The following is a 16,808-nucleotide window of genomic DNA, read 5'->3' as shown; positions in this document are numbered from 1 at the left end:
CCTTCAACATCGGGATTATAAAACCTGAATTCCTATAATCTTTTCCCATGTGGATTCTCTGATGTCTCGTAACACAGCTGTATACACACAGTACCTTTATCTTCAGATAGGTACAATTTTGAATCCCATTTCTACAGCTCAGAAGCTATTTTCACAAAGCCTTAGAAGCACTCATTTTGAGAGCTCTGCTTTATTAATGAGTGTGAATGAAATTTGGATTGAAGAGGTGCAAGTATTTGTAGAGAGCAGCACACAATAAATCTCACTGCCTTACGTGAAGAATTTACAGACTCTAAAGGAACTATCATGGTTCTTCGGACACACAAAGGGGGAAGCAAAACAAAGCAACACAATTAAGTAAAAATTATTAAAAAGATGGCAAGAGACTATGGCAGATTAGGAAATCACCGATAAACCTCTATTACATAGAAGCTTATGTTTCCCTTCTTCCCAGGTAACAAGATGAGGAAATGGCCTCAAGCTGCACCAGGGGAGGTTGAAAAAAAATTTTGTATTAAGAAAAATTTCTTCAGTGGGGAAAAAAAAAAATAGGAAAGAATGGTCAGGTATTGAACCAAACTGTCCAGAGAAGTGGTGGAAGCACTGGTGAAAGTGCTCAAAAATGTGTGGATGCGGCAGCTGGTGACATGGTTTAGTGGTGAACGTGGCGATGCTGCGGTAACAGTCAGACTCTGCCTCAGAAGCCTTTCCAAGCTTAATAATTCTATGAGCAGAAACTGAAGTTGCGCCGAGACTATTTAAACTCCCTGTCTTTAAAATGCCATCCCCAAGAGGTGGACAAAGCATCCAGTTCCACATCCATACCTAGTTATGTCCTTTGGCACTATCTGCTGGACCACCAGGTATGCAAAGCTACACCACGAGCCATCCCTTCTATCCCATACCAACCATCACTACAGGGCATAAGTCATCAGACTTGCTGGAAATGTCTACAAACTTCTTCTATATCCAATATACATCTCCTATATATTTGAATGCAAACATTTGCTATAAACGTTTTATTCCTCCAGTCAAATACTAGACATTATTTCTTGGTAGCAACTCTGTACTTCAGAAACTTCTTTAGAACGTTCTGGAGTTTCCTTACCCTTGTGCACCAGCACAGGCTGTCTGACGGGTCTGACATGCTCAAAAGCAGCTCTGCAGAGGGACCTGGGGGTCCTGGTGCACAACAAGCTGTCCCTGAGCCACCAGTGGCCTTTTGACCAAGAAGACCAAGTCCAAAGGTACCCTGGGGAGCACCAGGAAAAGCAACGCCAGCAGGTCAAGGGAGGTGATCCTGTCCCTCTGCTCAGCCCTGATGAGGCCTGGAAAGCTGTGCTCAGCTCTGGGCTCTTCACCATAAGATAAGACATGGAGCAGACTCAGTGGGCTATGAAGGGGATCAAGGGACTGGAGCTTCTCCCTTCTGGGAAAGGCTGAGGGAGCTGGGCCTGTTCAGCCTTGAGAAGAGGGAATGAGAGGAGACCTCATCAGTGTCTGTCAGTATCTGAAGGGAGGGGGCCAAGGGGACGGAGCCAGGCTCTTGTCGATAGTTCCAATCGGACAAGAGGCAATGGGCAGAAACGGATGAAATTGTAACTTGAGGTTACTTGAGGTCACTGGAACCCCTGGTAGGGGTTACTTGACAACATTTGGGGTTCCTTGAACAGGAAGATGCTAGCACAGATGCTGCCTTTGGACTTTGTTGTTCATAACTTCCAACCAGGAGGCCAGAGACAGCAGCCATGGCAGCTGAACACAGGTGGACCCATCATACTCGGGCCAAGGTCTCTAATGCCCTAGAGGTTTGGACTTCTCAGCTGGAGGAAAAGGATGGGAGACCTTGGATATCAGCAGCCATGGACAAGGACCTCTAGTGATTAATGGACTAATATGAAATGTCATTGTCTGCTTTATTCTCTGTTTACTTGCCACACCTGGTGCAGGGACTAGATGTGGAAAAGTTCAGAGGGCTTGTTTCAACTGTTAGAAAGGGTTAAGTTAATAATAAGTAGGGTTTGTAAAGACAAATTGAGAAATAGGAAGAGGAGTGATTTCCAGAAAAACTGATGTCTTTACAAACAATTTGATGGGTCAAGGTGTGGGTGTTAACATCTTTGAAATGGGGCTTAATGTCTCTACTAACTTTGGGCAGCAGGTTCGTTGCAGAGCCCAGACAGCTCAGCTCTTAAAACAAAAAAGCTGGGGTCTGCACAAGCCTGAGTTTCTGAACTTTGGGGTTCATAAACTAAAAAAGTTTTAGCTTTAGAAAACTAAAAAAAAGTTTTTGTTTAGAAAACTAGAAAAGTTTTAGAAACCTCGAAAGTAGGTTCGAGGTAGGAATATGTGGTAGGCATTTAGGGAAGGCTGTACCATCCTAGTACCTCAGCCAATGGGGAAAGGAAGAGGGAAAGGTGCAGCCAGGAGTTTAAGATAAAAGGAGGTTGTGCCCTCTGAAACCTCGAGAGAGAAAATCCCCCGGGGTGTGTTCCCCAGAGGACTCTCTCCCTTATTCAAATAAAGTTGCAGGACTCCTCTGTCTCCTTTTTGGATGTAAACCTCTGGCACTTGTGGATTTTCCTGACATGAGGAAAAACCTTCTTACTGTGCAGGTGACCAAGCACTGGAACACGTTGACCAGGGAGAGTGCAGTGGGGATATCCAAGAACCATGTGGATGCAATCCTGTGCCATGTGCTCTGGGATGAGCCTGCTTGAGCAGGGAGGTTGCACCAGACGACCCACTGTGATTCCTTCCAGCCTGACCATTTCTGTAGTTCTGCCCTTTACAATAAAATGTGTTTCAGGAACGATCTAATTTTATCACCTATTATACTGCTGATCCCTCTAAAAATTAGGACCAGGGTAACTTGCAGAAAGTACATCTGACTTTTCTAAAACTGCTGCTTATCTAAGAAGGCACAACAATAAATACTATCAGTCTACTCATATTTAACAGTGAAAAAGTGTTCAGTACAGAGCAATGGCATACAGTCAGAAAGATGCTGACATGAACTACATTTAACAAGGCTCTAACACAAATGAATTGGTCAGCCAGAAATGAGATTTGGAGCAATTTATCATGAGAGGGAGCAATTCCTGCAATCCCATTGCTGCCATTTACTGATATGCCTGCCCTTTTCAGAAGTATGACTTCATTAATTAATTGTCAAGGTGCAGAATCACATGACCTGCCAAATCATGGTAATATGCTAAAGCACCACAGTCATTATCAAAAGAATCAGAGTGCTCAGCAAGTATCCAAACTGCATACTATTCCCAAACTGCTACATGAATTCACAGTTTAAATGAAAAACATTCTGCTTTGGAGAAGCTTTACCACCCAAAGTGAAAAATTTTACTCTGTAGCTGTTCTGAACCTACTCACCTCTTTAGGATCTTAATGTTTTTAGAAAGCACAAGTTCCTAATTTTCTACATCAAGTATCAGACATTGAAAAAGTATTTCCCTGCATCCCGCTCAAACAGGCCTCCTTTAACAGACAGCTTCTGAAATAACTTGTGTAGAAGAATAAAAGAGCAACTCTGAGGAGTGGTCAGATTTTTAATGAACAGCATTTCAATATTTTCCTCTTTACTGAATTTCTCTGAGCAGTGTACTACCATAAGCAAAATCATCACTGTCTGATGACAATTACAGAAAAATATGCCTACACCTCATGTTGCTGAGGGCTACTCTAGAAGCTTCTGGAACTAAATTACTTTATGTAGACACAAAATAGTAAAATTTAATGACTGACAAATGACAGGTCAAATAAATAGTGAAGATTTTGACAGAACACAGATACATGTTTGGAATGTCTTGAGCAATGTTTCTACTGTATGTAGCATTAATACTCAAATAAAAATACTTGTGCCACTGGAATATACCTCATTCTCTGAAACATTCTGAACTACAGAAGGAAGCTATATTTACACCAGGCAAATTTGGATGCCTAGCAACACCAGGAAACTTGTTACAGCAAATAATTATCAGTTGGGCAAATAAAATCTCTCTGAAAGTTTTCTCATTTAGAAAAATGTAGAGAAAAAAATACCCACAGGGAAAAAAATGGTAGCATCAGCAAAAGTGGAGGAAAAATGAAGCACGAAACCTTTCCACTTTTCTTCCTCCCCATCCCCAGAAAAGAAATAAAGAAAAAGATGACAGGAAATCTATTTCAGATCTATTTCAAACCTATTTCAGCTGGGAAATCTACCAGCAGGTTATCTGTACATGAAACATACCCTCTAAAGGATGCTTATCAACCTCTGAAAAAACCCCCAAAAACAAAACCCCATCACAATCTTCCTTGCTTTCATTAATAAGTGAAACATAAGAAGCTGCACACACCAGTTAATACCAAACATATCACAAGATATCCAACATTTCAGGAAGAAAATGAAAGGCTTCCCACCTGCTTGCTTGGAACATCTTGCTTCCATCAACTCTCTCCACTACCAGTCTTTATATCTCCGTGGCCTACTAACAGAACTACTTACAGTCACTAACAAAACTGACCTTATCTATTCTGTTACTCAGCCTCCTTACCTTACAGTGCTATAATAAAAAATAATGTGGCCTTTGAGGTCACTATGCTAGCATAAGGAATTACATAAAACAGTAAATCTGTGAACTTTTTTTGCAGGGGAACTACTCGTGCTTTCCCTGCTCGATGGCTACAGGGGCACTTGTTGATTCTTGGTTTGCAGCAGAAAAGCTTTAGAGCAGGAAACAGACACCGCACCGGAGGCTCAGCAGCACACGCTGCAAGGGCTTCAGGCCTTAGAGAGTTTATCGCTATCGGAAAAACACAAACACAGAAAAACCTAACTAAGCTTGGGACAAAAGTTTTGATTTCTCTTTCGCCCGCTGTCCTTTTTTCAACAAGGCGCGGAAGTTTCTTCCTCCAGCCCACTGCTCGCTCATAAAGTCGTCCAGCCGCCGAGACACGACAGCGGCACATCTCGGACCCCCAGCCCCTCGTCCCCCGGGCCCTGGGGCGGGCTCCAGCACCTTTCCCCCAGCGAAAGGGGCAGCAGCGGGCAGGCCCGGCCAGAGCGGCGCCAGCACTCGCCCCCACGTCCGCAGGGCCCGCCGGTGGCGCGGAGCGGCGCCCGGACCCTCCCGCAGAGCGCGGCCGGGCAGGGGCGGCGGCACCCGTGTCCCCCCGGGCTTACCAGCTCTTCCTCGCCGCCTGAGCTCGGGTCGGGGTAGGTTCAGCCACCCGGAACATGAACCCGGCGCCTCCCCCGGCCGCTCCCCGAGGAGGCTGGCGCCGCTTCGCAGAGACTGGGCGAGGGGAGGCGAGAGGGGGCCGAGGGCGGGAGGGCTCGGGCCGGGCGGGGAGGGCGCGGGCGGCCAGCGCTGCTCCTCAGTCCCCCATGATGAGAGCCCGGAAGCAGCCGCGGCACCGGAGGAAGCCGGACGCAACCACTTCTCCTCTTCCCTTCCCTCGTCCTACCGCTGCCCAGGAACGCGGCGTCCCCTCCGGCACCCCCGCCTCGGGTTCGGTAGAGCTCCGCGGAGCTTCCGCTGTCCTCGGAGCGCTGCCGTTTCCGGGCTGCGGGGCCGTCGGGAGCAGCGACACCCCCGCGCCCGAGCGCACTGGGACGGTCCCGTTGCCATGGCGGCAGCGTCTTGAGGGCGGGAGGAGGGAGGGAGCATGGCCGCCCTAGCTCGCCTTCTGGAGAGGCTGGAGATACTCCGGGAGGAGTATTTCCTTGCGAACAGGTACTTGGGCCGTGCCGGTGGTGGGGCGGGATACACCGCCTTATGCTGGGCTGGAGCGGAGGGGCGGGCGGGCCCCTCTCTCCGCCGGCAGCGAGATGGAGGCGGCCTCCCTGGAAAGTGTCCTGTTCTGGGCGCCTCAGTACAAGGGAGACACGGAGCTCCTAGAGAAGGTCCAGTGGAAGGCTATGAAGGTGATTAAGCAGCTGGAGCATCCCTCTTACGAGGAAAGGCTGAGGGAGCTGGGCCTGTTCAGACTCGAAAAGAGACGAGTGAAAAACTCCTCCGTGTCTCTACGAATGTGAAGGGAGGGTGTGACGAGGATGGGCCAGGCTCTTCTCGGTGATGCCAAGCAATAAGAACAAATGGCAGTGGGTAGAAACTGGATGCACTGCAAGTTCAATCATATGAGTAAGAGCTTTACTGTGCAGTGACCGAACACTGGAACAGATTGTCCAGAGAGCGTGTGGAGTCTCCCTCACTGGAAAGTATTAAAGAACCATCTGGACACAATCCTGTTCCCTGTGCTCTGGGATGAGCCTGCTTGAGCAGTGAGGCTCGACCAGATGACCCACTGTGGTCCCTTGCAACCTGACGCACTCCGTGATTATACGATTCTATGAAACTGTTTCGCTTTAAAATCCCTCCCGAGGGCACCAAACCTTGTTCCCCAATATTTCCACAGCGATCTGAGGAGATGTAGTGGCAGCAGCGCAGCGTCTTTAAAGGGGCCCGTTTAGACACTGAAAATACTGAGTGCCCCGCTCTTCCCTCACCCCCCTGCTAATTTTGAGGGGAAGGGAGCCTCTGGAAACTCTTGAAACGCGCTTGAGCCTCGCAAACTCCGCCCTCTCCAGCCTGGGGACCTCCTTTTCCCGGTCCCGCCTCTGGAGCCTCCGCCTCTGCCCCGCCCTGGAGGCGCTGTGCTTCCCTGAGCGTCCCGCAAGACACGGCACGGCGGTCCCTGCTCTCGTGGCTCGCATCTGTGACTGTGCCTGGATTATGTCCTCCTGCAAGGACATTACTTCTTTTTCCATTTTTTTTTAATACTTAATTTTTAAAAAGTTAATTGAAAGAGATCAGATCTGTTACCCTTGTCCTCACCAATTGGGATGGTTTGTGCCGAGTTTTCTGACTCCCAGAATGGTGGTGGCTAACATTTCCCGAACCAGACTTCAGGAAATTAAAAGTTGTAAGACTTACTTAAATATTGCTGAGATTTGTCCTATAAATCGTTTTATTCAGCTGCACTGTTGATGTATATGCAATCCAAAAACTCAAACATAGAAAACCACCAAACATGTTTAGCACAGTTGTGGGTTTTTTCTTCACTAATTAATGAATCATTTATTTTTGAATCTAATCACAACATCATTAACATGAATAACAAAGCTCCTGAAAATCACTGAAAGTTACAGAGATCAAGTCATGTAAATTGTTGTGTTTTTCTGTTCTTTGCCTGAACTTTTGTTCGCACTCTTGTGGCTGTACACACAGCAGTTCACTATACAAACATCAGTTACAGGAGGCTATGCTTGTATTTCACACATTTCAGGTTAGAAAGAGCAGTCTGAGCCAGACCTGGAAATCCATTGGAGGGCAGCATGCTTGATGTTTGGGGATTTGTTTTTTGGCAGAGCTCTCCAAAAATGAATTGTTTTCCTTATAAGAATGGGCTGTGATCTGTCCGTTTCAGAAAATTCAGGTTTGCAGCTGAGAATGCAAATGAGAGGATTCAAAGAGTCCAGTGCAGCAACAAGTCTTAATAATGTTGTTCTGATCTTAATAGCATTCCTGTTGTGCTTTATGCAGAACTCTGTGTGAGAGGTATGAGGTGTCCTAAGCTGTCTTTTTAGGGAAAGCACCTTTCTAGGGAAGAACTTTCCCAGTGATGCCACAATGCAAGCATACCATAAGCCTGCATTTTGAGAAATACGCTCAGCATGAGGATCAGAATATACAAGAGCCGTTAATTCATTCTCTTAAGTGTTACACAATTTTATCTCTCTGCTTGTTCAAGAACCTACTTTAATTTACAGTAGGATCTATATGTCAGGTGCTTGAGTAGGTCCTCTTAACTTTCAGTACAACCTTTGAGAAATATCTGTGACTCTCAAGAGCTTAATTCAAGCAGTATGACAACTGTGCAATCTGATCAAAAGGGCAGATACCTGCTTGAGAAACTCTCACCTCAAAACACTTCTGCTGGCAAGGGTAGCCGGAAGTGTTTGTGAAACTATCCTCTGAGAAAAACAAGTGTGTTGGTTTGCTTCAATAACCTTTACAAGGATTTCTACCCCGTCCTGACCAGGCAGGACTGAAAGCCAGCTAGAAAAATACTGTCAGGGAGTAAGAGAGGAGAAGGCTTCTGCTCTTCCAGAAGACTTGTCATTGCCAAGTGGGTAGGACTGGGTTTGGAACTGGCACCTCTGACACGGCCAGTCCCACATCCCCTTCATTTCCAGGCTGGAATTGTGGCTGCCTGCCCAGGGCCGGATCACTCATACCTTTCTGATCAAAGTAATTTTCCTCTAAGTAAAAGTATTCTGAAGGTGTCTGCTTCCAGTGATGACTAGGAACCTGCACAGGAAAGGAACAAAAAAACTCTCTAGCCAGTTTTGAAAACTATTCATTTTGTGGTTTTAGGTAAAAAAAGCCTGTTTCCCCAAGTTTTCAGGCACTGAGAATGTCTGATGCACATCAGACAGTGAAAATTTGTGCCCATTTAATGCACCAGACGATATGAGTGGAGCTAATGTTTCTTGATCTCTGGTAATAAATCTACAATTCATTTCATTTTCAGAAATATAATGAGGATAATCCTAATTTATCAGATAAACAATAAGCTTGTTGATATTTACTGAGGCAATTAATGTTGACATGAAACTTTGTTAGGAGAGCTAATTAAGAAAACTAACTAATAGTAACCTAATTGTTATTTTTTGTCAGATGTAACAAATTAAAGAATTTGGTGAGTATGTTTCTAATAAAAATGGGAAAGAATAAAAATCTATGGAAATTAAAATTTAATTTTAAATTCAAAGACTTGAGAGTTACTGATGTTTTGAAACAAACAGAAGAATAAATAGAAGAAACAGAAGAATAAAAGCTAGAGGTGATCTCTTAGCTGAGTTCTATTCCTCAGCATTGAAATTCATAATGGTAATGATTTCTTCCTGAAATCTCTGAAAAGTCTCTTCCAGACTAACAATATATTTCTTTAATCTCTTTTAGATTCATGGTTTTCCTTACATGACTTTTACCTTTGTCACAAATACTGTAGATTCACAGTTTTATACAGTTATGTGACTTTTGTTGTACCTCAGGCCTAATTATCATTAAAGCATTATCCACATATTTCACCTACAATGCAAGAAGTCCATGTGACATGCTGATTTGTATCTAAGTATTGTACGGGAATAAGAAATACCCACTCTCAAAACTTACATCCTCTATGAGCTGCAATATCCTTTGTTACCTTCATACTATGCAACTAATGTAAATTATATTCTTCTGCACTACCACTGAATTATGTAGAATTAGAAGTGAAAACCTGGTGAAAAGGATCCCAAGCTGCAACAATAAAACATATTTAGAATAACATTTTTCCTTTGGTTCCACATTACCATGCTGAGAAGTATTACTATTTTTATATTTTCAGGGCTATAGATGAAGACAGAAAAACAAAGTACAAAGCTGCTGTCAAGATCCAGCGCTGGTTTCGAGCATGCAGAGTCAGAGCCTATCTGAGGTAATATATTAAGCCTGTCTTAATCCATGTTTCGGCATTGAATTTTTCCTCAAAATCTCTCATGGTATTACTTGATTTTAATAAAATTGGAGGATTTTCAAAAAAGAAAAAAGGCAATAACTGTTATCCAGTTTTTCAACATTATTAAATATATGCTGTGGCATTGTAAGAAATAATAATTTTTGACTTTCAGAACTGTATACCGTTAAAAAGGCACGATGCTAGAAAGCATGGATATTATCTTCAGAGTAGATACACAGTACTGTTTAAGAAATCTTGTTACGACTGGAACAAAAAGAAACAACTAGATGACTCTTGGATCTGCTGTTTCAGAGACTTTTCATAAAGAGTCATAGAATAGCCTGAGCTGGGAGGGCCCACAAGTGTCTTCAAAGTCCAACTCCTGGCCCTGCACAGGATAATCCCAAGAGTCACAGCATGTGCCTGAGAGTGCTGTCCAAATGCCTCCTGAACTCCGGCAGGCCTGGGCTGTGACCACTTCTCTGGGAAGCCTGTTCCAGTGCCCAGCCACCCCCTGAGAGAAAAACTTTTCCTGATATGCAGCGTAAATCTTCCCAGCACAGTTTTGGGCCACTCCCTCGGGTCCTGTCACTGGTTTCCAGAGAGAAGAGATCAGTTCCTGCCTCTCTGCTTCCCCTTGTGAGGAAGGTGTAGACTGCACTGAAGTCTGTCCTCAGTCTCCTTCGGGCTGAACAGACAGAGTGACCTCAGCTGCTCCTCCTGTGGCTTTCCCTCAAGACCCTTCACCAGCTTTGTTCTGGAAAATGCTGTATCAAGACTGGACTGTATCTAGAAGGCAGTTTCCAACCTTAGTGATTCTATGATTTAAAATATTGTTACAAATTTCCTGGAAATTGTGGTTGGTCCATTCTCCCAGAAAGCCCTCTTCCATTTTTTGTGTCAAGCCCAATTGGCGAAACTCATCTGCTCAAACTTCTGTGTCTTCCTAAAACAGGGCAGGTGAGGAAGAAGGATTGTTAGATCTTCTAGTTTGACCTCTTGCCTGTTGCAAGTAATTGCACATCATCCAGACCTACTGTATGAAACCTGAAGGGTTATTAGCTTAAATAACATTTAGTACTTAATGGCCAATATTTACCTCATAGTAAATTAGGCTGCAGTCATTATGTGCACTTAGAAGAAATGTACTTAAGCTGTACCACAGGAGGTTCAGATGAGATACTAGAAAAAAAACAAATTCAATGAAAGAGTGATTAGGCATTAGAATGAGTTGCCTGGGAAGATGGTAGAGTCACCATCTCCTGGAGTTCAAGATGTGTCTGGATGTGGCACTTGGGAATATGATTTAGGGGTGATTTTGGTGCTGCTGGGTGTACAGTTGGACTAGATCTTCTTGAAGGTTTCTTTCAACCTTGATTGAATCTATAATTCTGTGATTGTCTCTGGCTTGCTTAGGAGCACAGGCTCAATGTAGCCAATTCTCAATGTTCTGAGTTACCCAAAGACTGCCTTCATTGAGTGGAGTGCAACGCTTATAAAATTCAAGTATCAGTAGGTTTTGTCAAATAGTTAAAAATGGTACAGCAGTGAAAAATGTTGTATGTGACAGAAAAAAATTCTGAACTGAGCAGATTTGTTGGTTAAAAACCATGAAAGTAAAACAATTTATTATTCAAATTAAATTTGTAAGGCTTTTTCATTATACTGTTCTAATAGTATATCAGTAAGTTTGCAGTAACCCATATTTTCCAAAAACAAAAGTATGTGTGTATGAATAAATATATTCTGTATCAATTTATGTGTGTATAAATAAATATATTTAAATATAAATAAATAGTCTGTGTATGTGTGTGCATATGTATATATGTGTATATATATATATCTGTATATGTATAAAGTATGCTTGTAGTGATCATTTGTATGATGCATAATACACTGTATGTTATTTGTATTATTATGAAAAGTTAGTAGGTCTGAAGCCTGTAAAACTAATTATTTTGTTAATATGTTTCATTTTAGACACCTAAGCCAAATGGCAATTTTGATACAGAAGTGCTGGAGAGGTTATCTAAGAAGAAAAAACTTCAGAGAAACAGTGGAGGTAGAAAAGTACTTTTTAAAATTTTGTTTGGTTGTTATATGTAGAATACATATGAATAATTCATTCACTCATCATGAAGTTAAAAAGCCGAAACTCGATCCTTTATACACACAGACACACTCTTAACTTTACTGTAATGAAAAGCACCATTAATTTCAGCAAGCCAACTCATAACAGTCAAGTTAAGTCAGTGTTTAAGTGTTTGCAGCTCTGGAGTATTGGTCCCCAAACCAGCAATGAGTTCTGCTCATGCAGAAGTCTGCCCACATGATGCTAATTGCAGGATTGGAGCTTTACAAGATGCTTTTTTTTTTTTCCTGGCAGAAATTTTAATTTTGAAAATAAAATAAGCCAATGTGTCTACACATTGCTGTTTTATGTGTTAGTGGTTTAAATTTCTTAGTTAATGAACCTTGAAGAATTTGAGGTTTTGCCTTAAGGCACAGCAGATCACAGTCAGTCTAATTCCTGTGATGGACCTGAAGAGAGCAAAAGTGTGTGATAGCACACAAGCTAAAACCTCTGTTAACAGATTTAGGGGACTAAGAAGAAAACAATTTTACATGAAGATATGTGGCTTTCTTCACTAATTTATCAATTTATGTTACTGTTTTACAATAGTGTTAAACTTGTCTGTCATTTATTCTTGATTAATTTTGTTAAATTGCTGCTTTTAGGTCAAAACAGACAATTCAAGAAGTAAAAAAAGAGCTATAATGAACCATATATTACAGACCAAAGTTCATATCCCCTACTAAACTATGTTTTCATGTAGCAGGACTTTTGTACCTGAAAGATCATTTATTTTTTCCCAAGTCTGTCGGTAATCTATGTAAAGATTTTCTCTTTTCCAACTGGCCAGCTGGCTTAACTCATAAATAATGAGCCATCCTTTCAGTCTGATTTTCACTCATCTTCTAACAGTAATTCCTGAATACAGAGCAGATAGCCGTATGGTTGCATTGGGTCCTGTTTTGGAAAAAGTAGGACTTCAGCTGAATATTGTTCCTGAGTTTAAGGAAGGTTTGTTTAATCTAGGAAAACTTCTGTAGAAGAGAGACATGTTAATCTACCTTAAATTTGTTAATACAAAGAAAGGATCGGTACAGTCACTGGGACAAGGGAAGGGAGAAATCAATGTGATCAAACAGATTTCCTGTAATCACAAACCTGAGAGAGCTAATATCATAAACTCCCCTCACCTTTCTGTTCTTGAATATAATTCTGAAAAGTAAAGTAAAAAATCTTTAATCAACAAAACCTTGTGCATATTTAATTCTTCAAATAGACATAACTGAAAAAATTGCTAAATCTGAAGTCTGTGGAACAATGTAGGACAAAAAATTCTGCAACTTAATACATACATTCTAAATCAGGCCATGAATTCATCCAATTTCTGGATTGCAGTACTTATCGAGTGCTAGCCAGGGCTCTAGAGGAAGAGAATCTCATTAGAAAGGTTACAAATTTTACAGCAATCAGCACAGGAAATGATTTTTTTCCTTCAAACACTACATTTTGTTCTTGCCATCTCTTTGATTGGAGAATACTAAATAGGACAGGTTGATTGGAAGCCAACCTGACTACCACACAAGTATCAGATAAAAAGGCATATTCTGCTCCCTTTGGACTGTGGTATTCAGTATGTTTTGGGGAGGACTAAAATATAAAGTGTGAGTTAATACCTTGTAGTTGTTGTTTCACTATCTTTACTCAATTAATGGCTGAGCTTGGAATTTGTAAAAAGCAAAATCTCAACTGCTTAACATAACTTTTAAGTTAAAGGATCAGGCAATGTTTGCAATGAACTCTTGCTAATAACTGTTGTAATGACTCCTGACTATGAAACACGATGCATTTGGCATTATAGTTCCTTAAATACACTGGCCACTTTAAAATTTGTCTGCTGATAATGATTGAATTGGTATCTGCTGCCAGCAAACAAGGCAAAGCATATGCACAAAATACCCGTGATTGCTTGATAATAAATCATTTTAATGATTATATTCAAAATTGTGAAATGTGAATGGTACTGATGCGGAAAATAACAAAGACTGAGGCTCATCAGATTGGCTGTCCATATGTGCATCACCGCAAGTATTTCATTTGCTTCTCCTCAAGTGCCTCTTCCTTTGATTGTTAAGACGTATATTTGGTAAAAAACCTTAAAACCCTGACAACAATTGACAGCATTTACGTGATTAAAATCATGTGTCTTTCTATTCTAAATATAAGGAATTCGATATAAAGCTTTGTTTCCTAATTAATCTCAAGCTAAAATTAAGAACTGCTCTCCTACAGTTTTCTTAATAACTTGGTTACATTGTGTTGGATTCTGAAAGTTTGCATGGCCTGCAGGAAGGTATGAATTTTAGAACCAGGCAAACACCAGAACATGAAACAAACACTGCATCATTGTTTTTTTATTACTGTTTTCTCCAAGCCAAGGAATCATTTGCTACAGCAAGGGGAGTTGTAACATTTCATTATTATATGAAGCTGGTATGCATGATGGCCGTATTTTCAGTTTAATTTGGAAGGAGATGCACTTGAGAAAAGTGAATATTTTATGTTATATAGTTTGACACTACCCTAAGTGATTTAGCTTCAAGTCAACAACCAGTTTTAAATAGCTCCAATCCAATAGGAATTAGGCAAATGCCTATTTGCTGTACAAAAACCCCCAAATACACCATGACCCTATTAGCAATTTAGACCATGTGTTGCTTCCTTCTCTCAAACTTGATCTCACTTTCAAACTCAATCAGATTCCTGGATCTCTTTGAATTTGTCATTTTGCATTAACTCTTTAAAGAAGACGCCAGTCAGAGTACATTTGTACATGATCCCCAAGCATGTTTTTAAATACAAGTTTATTAAAAAGCATACATATATGTGTGTGTGTGTGTGTATATGTATATATGGCTTTATATATATAAGGCTTGAAATATGTTTTGAAAACCTACATTTAAGGAAAGCTGGTAGGAATGCCTGTATATTAACATCATGACTTCATGACAAAAACAAAGACATCTTGGCTCAAAAGTAGAGGGGGCACATGGATGACATGGGAAAGTGATTCTTTCCAGAGAATCAACCTGGCAGTGTCACCTTTGAATTAGTATTTAGTGAAAAAATGAGGGGCAATCCAATGGGCTGAACTGCATGAAATTCCGCTTAAGCATAAGAAAAGAGTCTTCTGGACAAGCAGGGCCCAGTTCAGGAAAGAATCTTTTGTCTATTAGGAGAGCACATAAATGCAGACTTGGGTTGAAGCACTAAACTGACTTTGCTTTTATGAATAGCAATGAACGCCTTCTCCATCATTTGCAATAGCAGAACTTCCTAGTCGGTATTAGGAAACAGAGGGCAAATACATTTGCAAAAGAACCTAGATGGTGACACAGCCTTTGGCTTTTGGTACAAGAATAAAGTTGTAAGACAGTTGCATGAACAATTCTGTGTTTGGGAGACTTGTGATTTAGAGCAAGAGTTGCATAAAAGCAGGAACATGTAACCTCCTTCTTCTTTTGAGTGGCTCTCTTTAGTGGTGGTAGGGTAGGGCCTGGATTCCTCACATGTTAGTGGGGTGTGCAAGATCAGGTCTTAGTTGCTATTGACTGTCTCTGTAAATAGTAGAGAGAGTTCTTCAATACCTGACCAAGCTCAAAGTAGTCTCACGTTGTCTCTCAGTATGACAGGATGATATAAAGAGCATTAATGATGTTAGGTCTGCAATTTATTTTCTTCAATGTAATGGGATGCATTCAGACCTAAGTGCTCACAGCCTTCATAAACAAAAAGGTGTAAAATTGTTTCATTTAATCACTGATGGACAGAAATCTGATAACTATTTTTAAGCTTAGGAACATTTTCAGCTTCCATTAAAATGTTTTTTATTTATTTGGTGGTGTGGTAACTCTTATGTTCCCTTCCAAAGAAAGAAAACGTGAGCTACAACCCAAAATTTTGTCAATTTGAGTGAGCAGTTTATGGATACGCTTAAGTCAGACAACCACTATTTCAATCAATTATTAGCTATCTACATTTATCACTCAGCAAATACTTATGGAGAATAAAGGGGGGAGAGACAGTCCATTATTTATTTTAATTTGTGCATTTGGGGTAGATTTTCCTTTGAATATATATATGTGTATATTTATGTGTATGCATACACGTCCACACGTCCACATGAAACTTCTTTGAACTTTAACAATTCTGCAATTTTCTTTCACATAAGAAATATCTTTTGTACTGTTTCCATTATTAGTAGATTGGTATGATATTAAAGTGAGCATTTAAAATGCACCTTAATTAAACTGCAGGAATTATGCCTTGCTTAATGTAATGAAGAAAGAGAATTTAAAATGAAGTAGCATCATTGTGTTCATTTGTAAATAACATATTGCAGCCAACTGTTTCTTAATTGCCCAGACTGTTGATAAATAATCCAGTCCTGCTGCTCTCCACAGACAATTTGCTTTGGATCAGACTAGGCAATTCAAATAACGCTAATTACAGTGAAACCCTTTTATAGTGAATTCCTGTTTGCCATGGGGGAGAAAATCACTATATCAGGGGAAAGCACTTTTGCCTTTGATTTGTGTCTAAAACATGAGAAACACATAAAAGCTGCATGTTGTGCTAAATAAAGGACATACTCTTGCATTCAAAGTACTTATATTTTACTTTTTATGATACAATTGTGAATTATGTTCATTTTGCATTTGTAATTAGAGGGCGGAACAGATGTGAAAGCTTAGTTTAAAGTGATGTATCCATTAAAATAACCTATGCTGCCAAGTGATTGCTTAGTATAATAGGGGATTCGTTCACTATGAGAGGAATTCTACTTTATTGGAAGGAAACCAGGACTTCAGGAAATGTTTTCTATATCAGGGGATTCACTGTAACATGGTATCATTGTATTTATGATTTTATGATGTTAAAATGAATATTAAATGAAACAAAATTCCCAACGATTACTCGGGAGGCAGCTAAGTACATAACATTTAGTACAGATGGTTGGAAGGCACAATTTTGCTCCATCACTGCATCCGTATCCTTGAACGATTTCGACTGAAGACAGCATTTCTCTGAATTTTTCATTAAACCAGACATCTTGAAATATGAATTCCTTTTATGTTTCTGTGAGTTTTGGCTAAAAGAACCCCAGTGAATAAATCATACAATACTACATGTCACCAGCACTTGTGAATATTTCTGCTTTGTTATTCTACTC

At 40.9% G+C, this 16,808-nt stretch overlaps 2 protein-coding genes across 7 annotated transcripts in view; one reads left to right on the top strand and one right to left on the bottom strand.

Annotated features, from left to right (window-relative positions):
* Positions 1-5,451, bottom strand: part of GPATCH2 (G-patch domain containing 2) — a 118,433-nt gene extending 112,982 nt beyond the window's left edge. Inside the window, exon 1 of one of the 2 annotated variants that reach the window (XM_066178247.1) lies at positions 5,183-5,451. In XM_066178247.1, the coding sequence (XP_066034344.1) occupies positions 5,183-5,238 (56 nt within the window). In that variant the 5' untranslated portion in view covers positions 5,239-5,451. The remainder of the gene's footprint in view (positions 1-5,182) is intronic. The other variant, XM_066178246.1, reaches the window with a different exon arrangement.
* Positions 5,452-5,660: 209 nt separating this feature from the next.
* The window catches only part of SPATA17 (spermatogenesis associated 17), an 85,782-nt gene continuing 74,634 nt past the window's right edge, over positions 5,661-16,808 (top strand). For all 5 annotated transcript variants that reach the window (XM_066180392.1, XM_066180389.1, XM_066180390.1 and 2 more), the window contains exons 1-3: positions 5,661-5,735; positions 9,394-9,483; positions 11,485-11,566. In XM_066180392.1, coding sequence (XP_066036489.1) covers positions 5,668-5,735; positions 9,394-9,483; positions 11,485-11,566 — 240 coding nt within the window. In that variant the 5' untranslated portion in view covers positions 5,661-5,667. The remainder of the gene's footprint in view (positions 5,736-9,393; positions 9,484-11,484; positions 11,567-16,808) is intronic.

This window comes from Chamaea fasciata, unplaced genomic scaffold (assembly GCF_029207755.1).
Source record: "Chamaea fasciata isolate MVZ Bird 193981 ecotype frontalis unplaced genomic scaffold, bChaFas1.0.hap1 SCAF_3, whole genome shotgun sequence".
NCBI lineage: Eukaryota > Metazoa > Chordata > Aves > Passeriformes > Sylviidae > Chamaea > Chamaea fasciata.
The sequence above is the reverse complement of the archived record's forward strand: the minus strand, read 5'-3'. Positions and strand labels throughout refer to the sequence as shown.